At 33.4% G+C, this 19,669-nt stretch overlaps 1 protein-coding gene across 1 annotated transcript; it reads right to left on the bottom strand.

The window, feature by feature from the left end:
• Nucleotides 1-8,825: 8,825 nt before the first annotated feature.
• On the bottom strand, nucleotides 8,826-16,042 carry LOC100791995 (3-ketoacyl-CoA synthase 20). Its single transcript, XM_003524591.3, has 3 exons — nucleotides 15,303-16,042; nucleotides 9,789-10,019; nucleotides 8,826-9,590 (listed from the first exon to the last, which is right to left on the bottom strand). The coding sequence occupies exons 1-3, from the start codon at nucleotides 15,924-15,926 to the stop codon at nucleotides 9,036-9,038; spliced, it is 1,410 nt and encodes a 469-aa protein (XP_003524639.1). The 5' UTR covers nucleotides 15,927-16,042; the 3' UTR covers nucleotides 8,826-9,035.
• Nucleotides 16,043-19,669: the final 3,627 nt, after the last annotated feature.

Genomic DNA, 19,669 nt, shown 5'->3' with positions numbered 1-19,669 from the left:
CAGTTGATTATGTTTCAAAATGGGTGGAAGCCAAGCCCACTAGAACTAATTATGCTAAAGTTGTCGCAGACTTTGTCAGGTCTAATCTATTTTGCAGGTTTGGAGTACCTAAAGCAATTGTTAGTGATCAAGGAACCCATTTTTGCAACAGGACAATGCATACCCTGCTTAAAAAGTACGGGGTGGTACACAGGGTATCCATACCATACCACCCCCAGACTAATGGACAGGCAGAAATTTCTAACAGGGAAATCAAGAGAATTCTAGAGAAGATTCTGCAGCCAAGCAGGAAAGATTGGAGTACCAGGCTTGATGATGCTCTCTGGGCACATCGGACTGCCTACAAAGCACCCATAGGAATGTCTCCTTATCGGGTTGTCTTTGGAAAGGCATGTCATCTTCCAGTGGAAATTGAGCACAAAGCATACTGGGCAGTGAAGACTTGCAACTTCTCTATGGATCAAGCTGGCGAGGAAAGGAAGTTGCAACTGAGTGAGTTAGATGAAATCCGCCTAGAAGCCTACGAGAATGCCAAGTTCTACAAAGAAAATACCAAGAAGTTCCATGATAGCATGATAGTTAAAAAAGACTTCGTGGTTGGGCAAAAAGTGTTATTGTATAATTCTAGGCTTGGACTCATGAGTGGTAAGTTGAGGTCTAAGTGGATTGGTCCTTTTGTTGTTACTAATGTTTTTCCTTATGGTACAGTTGAGATCAAAAGCGAATCCACAAACAAGAGTTTCAAGGTCAACGAACATCGACTTAAGCCATTCCTCACGAACCCTTCTTTAGTGGACGTAGTGGTGGAAGAGACTTCCTTACTCCACCCTACTCTTCCTCCACCATGACTTAGGGAGTTTTTCTTTTCCTATCTCCTTCTTTGCTTTTATTACACTTGTCCGATTCTCTTTGATGATTTAATTGTTTTTAATCTTTTAATTGTGCTACATTGAGGACAATGTGTTGTTTAAGTATGGGGGGGAGTGTTCTTTGGTTTTGCTAGTTTTGTTGGTTTTGTTAATTTGTTAGTTGTGTTAATTTGTTAATGTTGTTAGTTTCGTCAGATTTTTAGTTTAATATTTTGGGTCAATTTTGTGTGCACGTACGACTTTGCATGTTTTTCTTTGAATTATAGGATATGTTCAAAAAAATGGGTAATTGTTTTGAAAATAAAAGTTCTTGACATTTTGTGACTTGAAATCCTTGATTTTTCTCTACATGTCATGATAGTTTTGAAAGCTCAATTTGAAACTGATGATTTTACCTTTGTGAGAATTTGAGCCATCCATCATTATAATCATTTGGTGTGTTTTGCCCCATTGATTGCTTGCACAATATCCTTGGCTTGATTCTTGTTGATGCGTCCTAATTCACATGCATATTTTGAAATGATTAAGGCAATTTTGTTCTTATAAGCTTCTAGCCAAATGGACTTACCTTGAATTAATTCCTTTGATAGCCCTTTTGAGCCTTGTTTCCCTTTCCTTGTTTTGAAGCTCACTACAAGCCTTAAGTGAAAAACCATGATATTACCATATCCTTAAGGAATTTTGGAGCTTTGGAATTGTTTTGGGAATAAGTGTGGGGGGTTTTTGTTTCATTGGACAACTTGTTTTGTTGGCTATGCTTCATGATGTATTTTGGGCCATACTTGATGTACATTGTATATTGGTTAAATGTTGGACATGCTGAATGAAATGTTGTTTCTCAAAGGCTAAAGAGTAAAAAAAAAAACGAAAAAAAAAGAAAAAGAAAAGCAATAAAGTTGAGTGAATAAGATCTTAAATGGCACAAGAATGATGAAACTCTTGGTTCTACTCTTCATGTTTAATTTTTATCTTTACTTCCTTTTATTTTCCTATTTTTTTCTTAATATGCACTTATTCCCCTTTGCTCCTCTATTCCTTTGGGATTTAGCCACTTATTCCATATTTCTCCATACCTTGTCCTTGGCCCCATTACAACCTTAAAAGACCTTTTGATCCTCATGTACTTGTGTTTATGGGTTGATTGTCAATTTTAGAATCTTGCAAAGTTTATGTGGTGTTTGCTTTCATGGGTGCTTTGAGGGTAAATAGTAGCCTAGACACTTGAGAGATAGAGTGTATATCTTGTGAGGCTTTATCACTTTTCATTCTTGAGCTGATTAACTATTTTGCCATGATTGGGTTGCTTGGATGATTTTCATGAATGTCTTGACTTTTTGGATCTCCTTATGTTAGATGTTACCCATTCCTTTCATTCCTTGATGTTCATTGAGAAATATGTGAATGTTTTTGTTTGTCTCCCTCTGATATCCTTGGATTTTGTTCTTTGTTTCATTTTGCCCAGGAGTGCAAAAGGCTAAGTATGGGGGGTTTTGATGTGCCATCATTTTCTTCTATTTTCTAAACCCTTTTTGCACCATTTTAATTATTGATTGGTCTTAATTGTCAATTAATTAGGTAGTTTTATTATTTGGGCTCATTTAGCTAATTTGATGTTTTTAATCTAATTTCAGGAATTAATGAAACATTGGGCTTAATCCGGATTTTGGTTGTGGACTTGAAGAGGGCAAATAAAGCAGCGCTTACCTTAGTTAATTTCTAATTAGGAAATTTCGCAATTTTATTTTATGTTGTTCAGTGTTTATTTCGTTTTGGGCCAGAGTATTGTAATAGGGCCCAGTGACTTTGAGTGACTCTTTTTAAATAGCTGCCTTGGGATTCGTGCAGGGGGATTCTATTCTGCTATGCTATTTTCATTATTCAGAGCTTTGGTTTTAGGTTTTCACGTTTTTTTGTTCCCTTGTTACAGTTTTCGTTCTTAATGCAAATTTCCGTTTTCTGTTTCTAATTACGAGTTCATTCTTGCTTCTTCTTCTACTTTCATTTACGTTTCTGTTCATTTACATTTCTGTTCATTTACGTTCTTGTTCATTTACGTTTCTGCTTCATGTTTCATTTGCGTTTTCTGTTTAAATCCATGGAAGGCTAGATTTTCTGGTGTTGTTTCCTTTTGAGGACGAAGCCCAACTCTCTTTGAGGTTTCGTTTGTAATGTGGTTTTCTGGCAGTTTTCTCTTCACCAGTTATCCCAAATTTCGTGAATATTAATCAGTGCACGCTTCGTGTTCGATTAATTGCCTCTGAGCCTAACTTGCGTTCATGCTTAATGGACGAAGGGCTAACTGGTGTATGTGGTGCCTAATCACGTATTGAAAACCCTAAGTTGATTTTCGCTTAGTAAATTGAAATAGGGTTGGATTAAGTGGTTGACTGTTAGGGACGAATTCTCCATAACCCAGGATAAGAGAGTGGCTTCTGAATCAGAGGAAACAACCCGTTTTTAATATTAGTAGTTTCGTATTCCATTTTATTTGTTCTGCTCTTTAATTACCAAACAACCAAACCCCCCCCCCCAATCGTTACTGTTACTGCAAGTATATTATGAACATTTGGCTTGTCACTACTCGTTGGGAAACGACCTAGGATCACTTCCTAGTTACTGCATTTTCATGTTTATTTGATTCGGGTACGGCCTCGATCAACGTTCATGCTAATCGTAATGATCATGATGAAGGAGAATTAATTAACATCATCTAACATAATTTTCTAATATACTATTTCATTTTGGTACATTCATTTACATAACTCATACAGTGCTTTTTGATAATATTAACTAACTCAACTTTTTCTCTTTAAAGGACCATGGCTACTCCACCTGCCTCGCCTCCTCCTCCTCTTCCTCTTCCTCCTGCAGACGCATCAACCTCTCCGTCTACGTTGAAGCGGACACGCAAGGCGACACGGCTACGATCATTGGCCACTAGACCACCTGGGGCAGAAAGACCTGTGGTCAACGCCGATCCTGCTACCGGCAAGGCCGACGGTCCCCACAAGAAGAAATTAAGAACATATTTGAGAATTGTCGCTCGTGATAAGGTCGACGTGACATACAAGACCTGGAAGGAAGTCCCTGTTGCTCAGAAGGACTTGATATGGGAGGATATTCAGGTATTTTAGTTTTCTTCTTTGATTTTCTTTAGTAGCCTAAATTTGTTATTTACATACCATAAAACCTAATTTATTGTTTGTTAGGCAGAATTTGAATTCCCTGAAGCTTCTGACAGTAGGACAAAGAAGAAAATTCTTCAGATTATCGGCGAGCAGTGGAGGCAGTTTAAATCTGTGAAAAATACGGCATTAGCAAAGAGAAATGGGCCTAGTTTTGTCAGACCCGCAGAGACCCCTCGCGGGAGATATGTACTTTGTCATTTTAGTTGTTTTCCACAAAAAAATCAGTTCTTATAATTCATTGTAGTAATCATTTTCATTAATGTTCGATTTTTGCAGGATGTGCAAAAAAAGGCACAGGCCATCCAGAAGCAAAACACTGCCCCCTACGTGTTGTCTCGTGGGGGTTATGAATATTTAGAACAAAAGCTCATGGCTGCCCAGTCCGGAAGCACTGAGGGCGTCATTGACCCTCCATCTCTCATCAGACGCCACGTGAAGTGGAAGCTAGCCCGCACCAAGAAAACTGGGCAGATGACATCTGAGGCAGCAAAGGAAATAGCTGAGAAGATTGTAAGTCATTTATAATTAATAATTGTAATTATCTTTGTATATTCTGTGAATGCCTTGGACAAATATATGTGTTATGTACAGGATTCTTTGGACGAGTAGGCATCATAGGGATCGTTCGTCCCCCATAGACGCCAGGATGTCCTAACTATTGCCATTGGGCGACTAGAGCACCATGGCTGTGTCCGTGCTGCTGGAGCCAGTGTCACCATAAAGCAATACTTCGGATCGGCTCCACGAACATCCTACAGTTCTTCCTCCATGCCTCCTGAAGACCTACAGCAGCTGACCCAACAAATCAGGGACCAGCTGGAGGAGTTGATCACAAAAAAAGTGACTCGACAGCTGATGGCATCCTTCAACCAGATGCAGTCCCAGTTCTAATCTCAGATGCATTCATAGGGACTTGCATTGCCTCCGGAGCCAGAGGTTGGTCCCTCAGGTGCTTGTGTCAGCACAAATGAAAGTTGTGTTGCTCCCTCAGGGAACGATCCAGAGACGGGTGACTCAGACAAATACGGGCTATACATTGAAGAAAATCCTTCCCGCCTGGTTGCCCTAGGAAGACTTTATGAGGGATCCACAGCAATTCACAACATCCCTTTGTTGCATGGCCAAGCCAAGGTTGGTGTTGAGGAGGTTAAAGATGCGGAGGCTCTCGTTCCTGTACCCACTGACGAGGTTACCTCGGTGGGGCAGACACTTAACACCTTCCTTGCTTGGCCGACACATCTTGTGAAGCGTATATCAGAGCATGTATTTACTCTAATTATATGTTTCATTTTTCAATTGATTTTTTCACTGTAATTAAAACTTGTTAATTAACTATGTTTGATCAACAGGCAGCTGTATCTCCAGCAAAACCTCCAAAAAGCCCGGATCATGAGGTCGATGATCTCCTGTACCTGATGACATTGACCATCCCACAACTGTTTCTGAAGCATCTCCAGGTTATGTGGGATGCTACCATGTTCGAGGTGTTTAATCAAAACTTCCCGTTGTACATAAAGCACAAAGATCTCTCTGAAATTGCACACGGTGGTCAATGTCTCAGCATATCTATTATACAGTTGTGGATTTTGTAAGTCAATTTGGATTGCTGTTAATTACCAAATTAATTGTTTTAAATTCATACATAATTGACTTTGTCTTAACAACACAAGCATCTAACTGAGACAAGTCTGCGAGCGGGGAATTTCGATGTGTATGGATTCCTCGAGCCACAGTCCATTTAGAGATCTAGGTAATCGCAATTTGAATCAAAAAATTACATCAAGAGTTGGATGCAGAGTTCAAAACGAGATGTCTACCTTGGAGCCTACCTGAATAAGTAAGTCAAACACAATAACTGAATTTAAATAATTTATAGTACTACAATAACCCATATTTGTCTCTACTGCAGCGGACACTGGCAAATGGTCGTCATTCAGCCTAAGGAAAACCTAGTTGTTTGGTTTTATTCTTTACATAACAGGCCAGACAACAATCTTAAGGGAATTATTAACAGGTCAATGTTGTTTTCAATACATTTGCATTAGCATAACTCAACAACATCAATATTATATGGCTTATACATTAGAGGAGGATCCATCAGACCTCCAAGAAGCTTTGTCTTCTTTGGATGCTGACTTGTGGCAAGAAGCCATTAATGATGAGATGGATTCTTTAGAATATAACAAAACATGGCATTTAGTAGACTTGCCTCCTGGTTGCAAACCAATTGGTTGTAAATGGATCTTGAAAAAGAAACTAAAACCTGATGGTATTGTGGATAAATACAAGGCTCGCCTTGTAGCCAAGGGTTTTAGGCAAAGAGAGAATGTGGATTTCTTCGACACCTTTTCACCAGTCACTAGAATAACATCTATTCGAGTGCTAATATCTATTGCTGCTACTCACAGTCTAGTGGTACACCAAATGGATGTTAAAACTGCTTTTTTAAATGGTGAATTGGAAGAGGAAATCTATATGGAACAACCTGAAGGGTTTGTGATTCATGGACTAGAAGATAAAGTCTGCAAGTTAGATAAATCTTTGTATGGCCTAAAACAAGCACCTAAGCAGTGGCATGAAAAGTTTGATAACTTAATAGTCTCGAATGGGTTTAAGGTGAATGAAAGTGACAAATGCATTTACTACAAATCTGTAAATAATATTTGCACTATCATATGTGTATATGTCGATGACCTTCTCATATTTGGTTCAAATATTCATGTAGTGAACGATGTGAAATCATTGTTGTGTAACAACTTTGATATGAAAGACCTCGGAGAAGCAAGTGTAATCCTTGGGATTAAGATTACTAGGTCAAAAGAGGGAATTTCTCTGGATCAATCTCACTACATTGAGAAGATCTTAAAGAAATATGACTACTTTGATTGTAAACCTGCTAGTACACCATATGATCCAAGTGTAAAATTGTTTAAGAACACTGGTGAAGGTATACAACAAACTGAGTACGCAAGTATCATTGGCAGCCTTAGGTATGCCACTGATTGTACTAGACCCGACATAGCCTATGTTGTGGGATTATTATGCAGGTTTACCAGTAGACCTAGTATGGAGCACTGACACGCTATTGAAAGGGTAATGAGGTACCTTAAAAGAACCATAAACCTTGGATTACATTATAAAAGGTTTCCCGCTATACTTGAAGGATATAGTGATGCAGATTGGAACACTCTTTCAGATGATTCCAAAGCAACCAACAGCTAAATATTTAGCATAGCTGGTGGGGCTATTTCTTGGAAGTCAAAGAAACAAACTATCTTAGCTCAATCCATTATGGAATCTGAGATGATAGCACTAGCAACTGCTAGTGAGGAAGCAAGTTTGCTGAGAAGCTTACTTGCAGAGATTCCGTTATGGGAAAGACCGATACCAGCTGTGTTGATCCATTGCGATAGTACCGCGGCTATTGCAAAAAAATTGAGAACCGTTATTACAATGGTAAGAAACGACAGATACGTCGTAAGCACAACACTGTTAGAGAATTACTCTCAACAGGAGCTGTTAGAGTGGATCACGTACGCACTGATGATAATTTAGCAGATCATTTGACGAAAGGATTAGCTAGAGAGAAAGTCCATTACACTTCTAAAAGAATGGGACTATTGCCCTTACTACGATGATCATTCATGATGGTAACCCGACCTAAATGACTGGAGATCCCAAGAACTAGGTTCAATGGGTAATGACAAGTTATGAAGTGATATGAGATGAACATGTTGTTATAAGTGAAAGCAGCATGATAACAAGAGGATGAGTTATGAAAAAAAAAATTCATAATTCTTAATGAGATCTATACTCTACGTTGAGTGGAGTACCTAGGCTACAGGAATACTCTTGATAGACTCACCTATGTGAATGTGGAAGTGGGGGCCGCTTCATATGAAATTTTGGGCAAAAATTTATAGAGCGTTCACTATACCGAGATAGACGTGCATGGCCTTTAACGCACGGGCTTTATAGAATACACCTATGAAAAGGTTGTGTGTGATTTGATGTCGGAGATAGAGTTCAAGACTTTGAGTCACTCTAGTAAAATCTGAATCTTACTCACTATGCAAAGGTTCAAGTTGTATGACACCTTTGTTTATGCACAATTTTATGAAATCCTCGAAAATCTTCTTTTCAAATTTCAAGTGGGGGATTGTTAGAACAAAGGAGAATGTAGATGAAAGTTTGAAAAAAAAAAAAGAGAAAAAAAGATTTCAAGTCCCACATCGCTCGGGATAAACACTTGAATAGTGTTTCACTCCCTATATATAGAGAGCTCCTTTCTTCTTTTTTCCTTGCCCCAGTTAAGAAGCATTTCCTCAACTTTTCTTTCTCTCTCCCATATTTCAGTCGATGCATTTCCGGCAAACTTCTCCCTCTTTCTTTCTGTCGCTCTAAAATTTCGGTTGGCTTTAAGAGTGATTTTCTAAGTCATATTTTTCGGTTGGCTATAAGAGTGACTTTTTAAGTCATATTTTTCGGTTGACTATAATAGTGACTTTTGAAGTCATATTTTCAGTTGGCTATAATAATGACTTTTCAAGTCATACAAGAGGGTGTAATTCTAGAAAAAGTTCCCTTAGTACAGTGGGAATCTTATACAGTGATCTGGGCTGTTTTATCCTGGGGACGTCGTGATTGATAGTCTGCTTGCACAATTTTTTGACAGTGACACGAAACGTCTTAAAGAAAGCGACATTGTCCGTGACTCGACCAGTAATTTTTTCGGTTTGCCATAAACTATTGTTACAACAAGTACAAATTAGGGAAAGTATGGAGAGTCAACAACACTTCAAAGGCCAAAATGTAGCTGTTATCGATTAAAGCTAGAGAAAACTAAGTTCGCAATTCTTCCATAACATAACGCACATACGTAACCTACCACATTATAAATCCTAATAATCCAAATCAAACCACGTACTTTCCCCATAACTTCCCAAACCCCAATTTGCACGATTGGATTATTGATTCATTATTTGTTATTCTTCACAGGAAGTGGATCAATCTTGATAGGAAAACTATGTATCTCATCCCTCCATGGACTCTTGACAGACCCCGGTTCGATCGTGTTCAACGCAACCCACACAGCAGTGTTACACTTGAACCCAGACCCGAATGCCATTTGCCAAACCCTGTCACCCTTCTTGATCCTCCCCTTAGCCTCACAGTACGCCAACTCGTACCACACCGAGCTCGACGACGTGTTCCCGAACCTGTAAAGTGTCATTCTAGAAGGCTCCATGTGCCAATCCTCGAGTTCGAGGCTCTTCTGCATGCGATCCAACACAGCCCTACCTCCTGTGTGGATACAAAAATGCTTGAACGCGAGCTTGAAGTTCGGCATGTAGGACTCGATCTTCGTCTTCAACACCTTCCTCTCTATTAGGTTAACCAAAAACTTCAATTTCTCGGAGATCGGGAGCACCACCGGGCCGAGGGAGGTGATGTGGACCTTCAGGGCATCCCTCGCAACGTTCATGAGCTCTTTGGATAGAGACACGCCAACCTTTTTCTCCTCGTCTTCTTCCTGAAAGACACATTTTTTTTGTATTATAAGCAAAATAACTTGGTTTGATGGTGAAGGAAGAAAGGAGGAGGAGAAATCATCTCAAATCTCCCACTAACAAAAAATTAACAATTAACCACTAACATTTTTTTGATTAAAAAAATAATAATAATTCATTAAAAGAATATGGATACAAGGGATACTCAACCCTTACAATACCTGAAAGACACATTTGTAGCTGTTGTCGTTAGCGCCAACGTGGGTTCTTAGCGTATGGAAGAGCTCGTACTTCGAGCGATGGCGGTCGGAGTGGTGGCTTGATAGGAGGGCCGCGGAGCCGCCCATGCGAAAGAGGCAATTGACGAGGAGCATTGAAGGGTTGTTGCCCCAGTACATGCTTGATATTTCATTTTCTGTGCTTAGAACCAAAGCGTACGAGTTGGGGTGTGCCTACAGAAGAACGCAGAGGTAGTTAGTACGAGATAGATTTGAACCGAATACTAACGTGGATTGCAAGAATGACAGTTTCTGAAACAAATTATACTACTATTGATTGAATGCTGAAAGAGGATTGCCAAGTCGTACCAATCATTTCTGCATGGATTGGGAAAAGACGTGGCTGTGTATAATTGGCTAAGTAATTTAAAAATAGTGTAAAAAGAAAGTCTGATGGAATTCACGCCAAAATAGAAATCAAAGGTTCGTGTGTATACTTCGAAAGTGTTTCATAACAAATAAAATTTTCTTATAGTTATGATTGTATTTTGGTGTATCGCAAAATATTATAGTCATTTAAATGTTCTTTAATGATTTTAAACTGCTATGGTTACATTCTAAAGGCAAAAAAAGAAATCAAGTTGACATTTTGTACAGTAACAGTATTATCTTCTTTCTTTATTACCTTTTATCCCACATTTATCTCTCTTTTCTGTTATATATCTTATAATAATATAAATTTTCGTATAGTTTTATTATGTAAAGAATAATTTCCCATAAAAAATAGATAATTAACATATATTTATCATTTATTTTCACTTTCATATTTTCTACCTCATTTTTTTTATTTTTCTTTCTTTTTTTATGTATCAGACAATCCACTTTCGAATCCTGTCTTCCTGTGGCTGTTACCCATTATCACAAAAATAAGTGTCTAGATTGTAAATGGTTGATCCAGACCTCTCTCTCATCGTCTATCAGCTACTCTTAATAAGGGGGTCTAGATTAGTAAATGGTTGATTTATACCACCCTATCTCATCATACAAACTAAATACTCTTGAAACTGACTTTTTATATCAAATGTGCATCACGTGCGTAGACCCACCCATGAATCATGTAGGGGTACAGACAAAATAATATGAAAGTATTACAAATATACTTTTCAAGTTATGCATGGGAAATTTTATTAAAAAAAAGTGATGATACACATAAATATTTATGTTTTTTTAGACACCTAACAAATATTTCTTATTTTTCTCTATCTGTTTATATGTCAAATCACATTACTTATAAAATTCATATTTTTTTTCACTTTTATCTCTTTTTCACTAGATGTCCATTAGCAAATTGAATGTTCATCTATAATTTTTCAAAAAAAAAATTATGCATGGAAATTTATTCTTGTGATTTTTTATTTACACTTTATTTTAATATGAAAATCGTGTTTATGTTTTGGTTCACGCTGTGCATGGAAATTTATTCTTGTAATCGTGTTTATTTTTATTTACACTTTATTTAAACATCAATTTGTTGAAGAGAAATATGAAGTACACAACAACGTGGTATTACTTTCTGACATTAATGGGGTTTTTTTTTAAGGGTTAGGTAGATATTTTTTAATAAAACTTTTTAACACGTATATTCTTTATTTTATTAAAATTTATTAAACATCATTAAAATTATCGTGAGTTTCATGTTTTATTTAATCAACTTCTCGCTTAATTTTGTACTTTTAATATATTGCAATGAATAAAAGAAAGTGTATTTTAAATAAGGTATTATTTACACTCCCAAAAATCTTTGCCCCATAAAATAGTGATATTCTTTCCGGTCTTAAATATAAGCTAAAAAAATTATAGATATTGGTCTCAAATATAAATAATTTTTTTATTAATTTTATCTCATTTAATAATCTTATTGTCAAAATATTCTTTGTTTAATTGAAAATGTATTTTGTATCACCTTTTATTGCTTTTTATATCAAATTTGAATGAAAGATAATTTAGAAAAAATATTTTTTAAGTGACAATGCTGTAATTAAATAATGCTATCTAATTTTATTAATTAATTTAAATAAATTTATTTTTAATATTCAATACTGGAAGAAATAACATGCTAACTGGGCTCACGTGGGTATTAAATGTTGAGGGTACAAGTTTTAAAATGCTTTTGGATGCTTTTCAAAAAAAAAAAAAAAACGTGTTTTTGGATGGATCGCTGATTTATACGGCCGGGTATAACATGGGGTGAGTAGCACAGCCTTTCCCCTTTTGTAATGGGTGGGTGCAACAATTTATTTTGTATATTCTTATGGCAAGGCACAACTTGTGCTAACATGAGTTTGATTTTTATTAATAGAATTATTTTAAAATATATAATAGAAAAAAAAGAAAAGAAGAAAAATATGGAAAAGGTATATTAATGTAAGAAGATGAGAAGCAAATGAAATGATATAATATATATTCTCATAAAAAGTTATTCCCTTGGTCTCCAACTAATAGTCATCCTAGATTGTTTTATACATATCAAGAAAAAAAATGAATGAAAGAAAATAATAATTTTACAAAATTAACTTTATATCATTATTAATTCATTTATAGATTTTATAATTTATCATTAATATTTAAGAGATGTGAATGAAAAAAGTAATTAATATTACATAGAAAAATAAAAATAATAATTTATTGGAACAATTTTTTTATTTAAAAATTATAATGAGACAGAGAAAATATAATATATATATATATATATATATATATATAATTTTTTTTACTTTAGTTTTATTTATTTTTCTTCACTTTAATTACATATTTATTATTTTTCTCTCTCTTTAATTATTTAATTTCCTTTTTGTATGTCTCTCTCATGTTACTCATTTTCCATAAAAATAAGTGGGTCCTTCGTAAATGGTTGATCCATTCCACTTTTATCTCCTCGTACATACAACTATTCTTAAAACTGTCTTCTTATATTAATTTTCAAAAATATACTTGAACAACCAAAATGCTAAATCACACTTAGTGACAGAGAAAAAGAAGAAGAGAAATATAGGTTTTTATAATTGATACAATGTGATAAGAAAAAAAAAAGTTAAAAACAAATAATAAGTATTGATCATATGTTTGAAAATATTAGATGTACACATATAAGTGCTCATTAATTTTTCCCTCATATGCGTTGCCCCACACATGACCCACGTAGGTACGTGTTATTATTGGAGGTGTTACACGTGAACACCAGCATAGTTATTTGACCCTCTTAATTTTTCTCTTCTTTTTATATCATATAAATTCAATATTTATGCTATTTTCTTCTATCTCTATTTTTTTTTCTAGATGTATAACAAGACATTGGTGTCAATGCATTTTCCAGAAACAAAATACTATAAAAGTATTACAAAATATATATATATATATATATATATATATATATATATATATATATATATATATATATATATATATATATATATATATATATGCGAATGTTAACCAGTATCCTAAGAATATTGATTAAGAAACTTTAACTAAAAATATTTGAGGGGGAAAATTAGGCTATTCATAATCCTTTTTATGCTCTTCTATAATTTACGTAATACATATCTTTGTCTTTTAGTTTCATAACCAACATCCTAAGGTCACTAATTAGCATGATCCATATTTTTAAGTTATGCATACTTGAAAATTTATTTTGCATTATAATCCTGTTTATGTTTTGGTTCATGCAGTAGGATGACACGATAAGTCGACAACAATGTGTTGTAGAGGATCCAGAAAGACATAACAACGTGTTTTGGTATTCTTACATTAATGGGAGAATAGAAGAGAGATAACAAGAGAAAGAAAAAAAAAGTGAAAGATTTAATTAATGATATAAATGTCCGGGAAAACAACAGAAAGGAAAAAAAATAAAAACAAAATGAATGAAAAATGAGATGAAAATCTCATAACTACCGTGACATGGAAGCTTGATAGGAAAGTATCACAATGTTTTGAGTGACGTGGTTGCAACAAATTCTCATTTCTTCTAATATATACTTTTTTATTGATTGAAACTTACTGAAAATTATAAAATCAGAAAAAAAATTCATTAAATGAGATATGAAACCCATAAAAAATTATGATTTTTAATAAATTTCAATCAATAATAAAATGTATTGAAATAATATGTTAGAATGTACTAGCATTAATTTATCATCTTTTAATACACAAGTGTCTCCCAGGATATTATAAGATGACTTGGAACATCTGTATCAAATAGAAACAAAATGTGACATGTAAATCTTGAATGATATACATTATTGATGAGTATTTTGAGATAAGAAATAGCATTTCTTTAATAAATATCCACACTTTTTTAACGGATCGAAGAGAGTTAAAAATGGAGATAAGTATCCACACATAAAATAAGTGATATGATAAAAGAAAATATAAATAAATAGCACTATTGAAAATATTAGAGTAGTTTTTGTCAACATTTAATGCTAATTTATATTTTGAGAGATAGAAAATAGATAAGAGATAAGAGACAATGTGATAAATGATACTACTTATGAAAAACTTAAAATGAAAAAAAAAGTATTTTAAAAATGATTTTCCAATAATCATGAAAAACTTAAGTTCAAAAAAAACTTATTTAATACTTAGTAAGTGAAATAATAGAGAGAGAAAAATAAAAATGATAAATTTATATTATATATATGATAGAAAAAGAAGTAGATCGAGTAGTTAAAAAAATGTTTGAAAAAACAATGAGATATTAAAAATCATTACTCTAATAGATTATGTGCATATTTTACAAATTTGAATTTCTGTTAAACTTAAGTTTAGAATTTGAGTTTGCAAAAACAATTTAAGTGTTGTTAAACTAAGTTTGTTAATGAAATAATAGAGAGAGAAACAAATATATGATAAATATGATATGATAGAGAAAAAAAAAAACTAGATCGAGTAGTTAATGAAATGTTTGAATAAACAAGAAGATATTAAAAATCATTACTCTAAGTGAATGTGCGCATATTCTACAAATTTAAGTTCGTGTTAAACACTTAAACTTAAGTTTACAAGTTGAGTTTGCAAAACAACTTAAGTGCTGCTAACTAAGTTTGTTGACAAAATTTTAAGGTTCAAACATAATTTTGAACATAATCAAACGTATTACAAAACTAATTAAGTTTATCCTTCAAACTGATTTTGGAATACTACAAAAAAAAAAAAAAAACCAAACATAGCCTATTAGCAAGTTTGGATTTCCACTGATTCCCTTCTAAAAATGCTTTCAAACTAAAAGATACACATAGTATATATTCTTCTCCAGAAAAGAACGTTCAACACTGAAAAGTACTTTTTAAATTGCTATCTACACATGCAATATATTATTGAGATATTCATACACATTATTATTGAAAATATTAACACCAATACTATAACTAATTGAAGATATATGTGAATGTGATTGCAGTAAAACAGTACAAAAAAGGCATGGAACAATTTATTAGCTTGATGGTGAGAGAGAACCTGTAGGAGCTGTTTGGCAAAGTCAACAGCAAGAACCCCAGCACTGCACCCCATGCCACTAAGATTGTAGGCCAAAATGTTCCCTCTAAGCTTGTACCGGTTGACAATGGAGTCAGAGAGCGATGGTGTAGGGTTGAACAAGCAACAGTTCACCACAAGAACCCCAATGTCTTTGGCTTCAACACCGGTTTTTTCCAAGAGCTCGTCGACAGCCCCGAAGAGCACCGTGTCCGTCTCCTTCCTCGCCTCCTCAAATGTTAGTCTCGGAGGGATCTCCAGCAGGCCCTCCGGGACGTAGGTCCATGGTCCCAGACCGGACCGGTCGAGAATCTTGTTCACAAGTTTGTAATTTTCCTCGGAGAGGAAGCCGACGCGATTCGCTCGGTCGAGCAACATTTCCTTGGAGCAGAGGCATGCAAGGCTTGGCTTGAAGCATGCAAAGTCCACCAAGTAAATTTTGTTGGGTGTTCTCATTATAAATTGGTATACTAGGGTTGCAACCATGCAAAAAGCTATTGTAATTGAAGGACGAGGCTTCAACTGGGGAACATAGAAACTAGCTAATGTGACAACTATAAGCAACGTGAAGAAAATGTTCATGTTGAAATTGAAATGCTTCAGCATTTTTAAGGGAGGAAGGTGTTTGTGTTAGGGTATGTTATTGCGTGAGATATTTTTGTAGTTGGAGTTATAGGGAGGAGCAAAATGTGGCAATATATAGAGAATAATTCTTGGGGGTTGGGCAAGTGTTGTTGTATAAGGCTGTGTTTATGTTGGTAAAGAAAGTTAAGAGGCCAAGTGTGGGAGTTAGAAGTCATAACTATTAGTAATTGTTTTGTCAGGAGTTGGCTTTAGTTTTAGTTTACAGTCGGTGAATGCCTTCAAGGGAAAATAATAACAATTGATTTGATCAAATTAAAGGAAAGTAAAAGGCAAAGGTACATGTGCAAATGAAAAGCAAACTTAGATCTAGGCATATATAGGCGAAAAAAAGAGAAGAAAAGGAAAAAAAGAGATTACAGTGCTCTTAGGCTAAGAAGTCTTTTAAAATATACGTATAAAAATTATATAATTTTAAAAAAAATTAAATTTTTTATATAGAAGTAGATCATGTTATTGTTAGTATTCGTTTCAAAAACAACGAGAACCCCTTCTTAAATTTAAATAAAAAAATATGATAATTCTAGATATATGAAAAAGGAAAATATTAAATAGTATATTTAAAATATTAGTTAAGAAACTAGAAAAAAATTATTTGTAATTTTTTTTACTCTCTTATATAATAATAATAATTTTTTTTGTTTTAATTTCTTATTAGTGTACTTAGTAACTATATGAGAAATAGAGAAATTAGAGGCAAATTATATCCAATTCCCTAATTAAATGCTATTTGTGTTGTTGTTTAATTAAAACCAAAATTTCTCCTCAATAATTATTGGAATCCTTTAATGTAAATATTTATTAAGATGATTACAATTCTAATTCTCACTAGATAACAGTATAAAAATCACCTAAACCAAAATCTAACTTTTAAATTTGTCCAAATAAATATACTTCATAAATTCTTTATAAAGAATTGAAAATGTATTTGCTTAGACAAACTGAAATTGGCATGTCATGTCCACAACTAAGGGGATATAATGGGTTAGGATTTCAAAGAATTTTAAAAGACTTTTTTTTTATAAAAAATCTTGTAGTATTCAATCAGGATTTTTAAATAATATAAAAAAATCTTGTTGTATTTAATTAATGCGAGTGTATTTGATTAGAATATCAAATGATTTAAATATTCTTCAAGATGCATGTATTATATATATGTATATATATATATATATATATATATATATATATATATATATATATATATATATATATCCTATTCTTTTGGAATAAAAAAATGTCAAATATACTCTTTGTTCTTATGTGCTAAGACTAACCATGTTTTTCTTATACTCACTATGTTCATCACTTGCTCGATGCAATGTTTTCGTGATTGTCAATCTTAATTTTGCCATCCACATAACTCAGTTGTTAGAGATAGGGGGAGCAACATGAAGACTTAGCCTTGAAGCTTGAAAAAGTTTTGTCTTTTACATGCCCAACCTTCTTGAGTGGCATTCATACTGATTGTTGTATTATGTGTTACATCTTAGTCTCTATCATTTCATATGAGCATCATGCATCATCAAGTAGGAGTAAGAAGAAAAGTTCTAAAGTTAGAAAATTTTGTTTGTAGTTAAAAATCTTTGTTTTAATCGATTACAGGTTGATCATAATCTATTACACAAGTGTTTGTAGCTTGCAGAGAAGGGTCTTGTATTAGTTTAACCGATTACAAGCTTATAGTAATCGATTACATAGTTCTTTTTGAGACAATGATTGATTTTATTTCAGAATCTCTACTTTAATCGATTATCAGGTGATATAATCAATTACTTCTCTTTCAAAAGTGTTTCAAAAGTGATCAAGAATACTTTAATCGATTACATCAAGAATCTAATCGATTACATTGTTCTTGAAAGTTTTCCAATTTTTGGGATGAACACTTTAATCGATTGATGAAATGGTAACATAATCAATTACTTCTTCGAAACAATCGATTACATTGTATATTTAATGGATTACAGGTGGTTATAACTAGTTTCTCTATAAATAGCCACCTTGAGTTCTTACTTCTAACAAGTTCTAACAACTTCTCTTCTGAATGAGCTAGAATTAAGAGTTGATATTAGTAAAAGAAGGAAGAGAAGAAAAAGTGCTTAGAAACAGTTTGTGACTCACAACTTCTAATTTTTAATTATGAAGATCATATTGTGAAAAGTGAGTTGTGAATTTCTCTTGAGTTAAAGAAGACACTCATTCATTCAAGCAATATTTTTGCAAAGGATTGATCAGGTTGTGTCTATCTTTGACTCTATTTTTTCGTGTGGTTTACACATTATTTGTTTGTGCATGAATTTCTGAAGATGGGTTAGAATAGGTTTTTCTAGTTTGGGGTAAGGGTAGGTTTCTCTTAGGCTCTTATTCATAGAGGATCCTAGGGTTGGGTATGTTAGTCTCTCTCTTTTTTTGGGGTAAGGATTGAGATTACTTGTAATTGTTTGTAAGAATTCTATATGCATAGTAAAAATCTAATTTGGGTTTGGATTAGATAATTGGATTAGCTTTTACAGAGATAGAGAGTAGACCAATATAAAAGTTAGTGTACTTCCTTTTTTATCTTATCTTTCTTTCTCATTCTGGTCTTGATCAATTTACTGAAGATTAAAGAAAATATCTTTTTGAAGAAAAAACTTTAACAAAGGATTTTGTCTAAAGGGTGATTGATTAAATATTGGTGTACCAAAGTTTGTGATAGGATCCGTGCAAAAAATGTTTCTTTTAACTTTGGTTCTAGAAGTTGTGGTAATCAATTAGGATTTTTAAAGAAGACAACAAAATTCGGTTGTATTCAATTAGGATTTTTTATAACTTATAAAAAGTCTTTTGGTATTAAAAAATACACAAATTTCCATGGATTATTTTTTAAGAAGGATTTTGATGGATTTCATCGGACCTTTTAGTATAAAACATCTATCAAACAATTTCATCCAAACTCTTGAGATTTTGTTAGACTTTTTCTTTCTTTTTTTATTGGTTATTAGACTTTTTTTTCTCTCGTCACGCATATTCTCTTCTCTCTTTAATATTCTTCAAGGTGCATTTGTCATATATATATTTTTCCTATTCTTTTGGAGTAACAAAATGTCAAATATACTTCTTCCCTCTACACTTTCTCCTTTGTTTTCTAAATTAAATTATTATTTGTCTTATGTGGTGAGACTAACCATATTTTTCTTATATTGATTATGTGCACCACCTACTCGACGCAATCTTTTCACGACTATCACCCTTAATTTTATCATCCACAAACTCAATAACCCTCTACAAATTTTTCACCCTCACTACTCTCTTCTAGTATATGCATATTATTGCATCCTATTTAAACATGTCATTATATTTACTTATCATGAAATAATTATAGTAATTAAAAAAATAAAAAACCAACGTATAATTTTAAATCTATTATTCAAATCCAAAAGTGAGAATGAGAAGATGCTATTGCAAGAAAAGTCACTATAAAAGTACATAAAGCTATAATCAACATAGCTATTAAAAGATTAAGAAAATTATATTGGTTTTTTTTTATCCAAACTTCATCATTTCTTATTAATTTCTTCACTAAGTCTTGTAATTTTGAATGTGTTTTTAAAAATTCACAAATTTCTTTCAAATCTTATAAATCTAGAAAGTCTTTTCAAGTCATTTAAATTCTTATGATATAAATTTATTAAAATTCAAACTATCATAAAAGTCTTATAAAGAGA

Source organism: Glycine max, chromosome 5 (assembly GCF_000004515.6).
Source record: "Glycine max cultivar Williams 82 chromosome 5, Glycine_max_v4.0, whole genome shotgun sequence".
In the NCBI taxonomy this organism is placed as follows: Eukaryota; Viridiplantae; Streptophyta; class Magnoliopsida; order Fabales; family Fabaceae; genus Glycine; species Glycine max.
The sequence above is the reverse complement of the archived record's forward strand: the minus strand, read 5'-3'. Positions and strand labels throughout refer to the sequence as shown.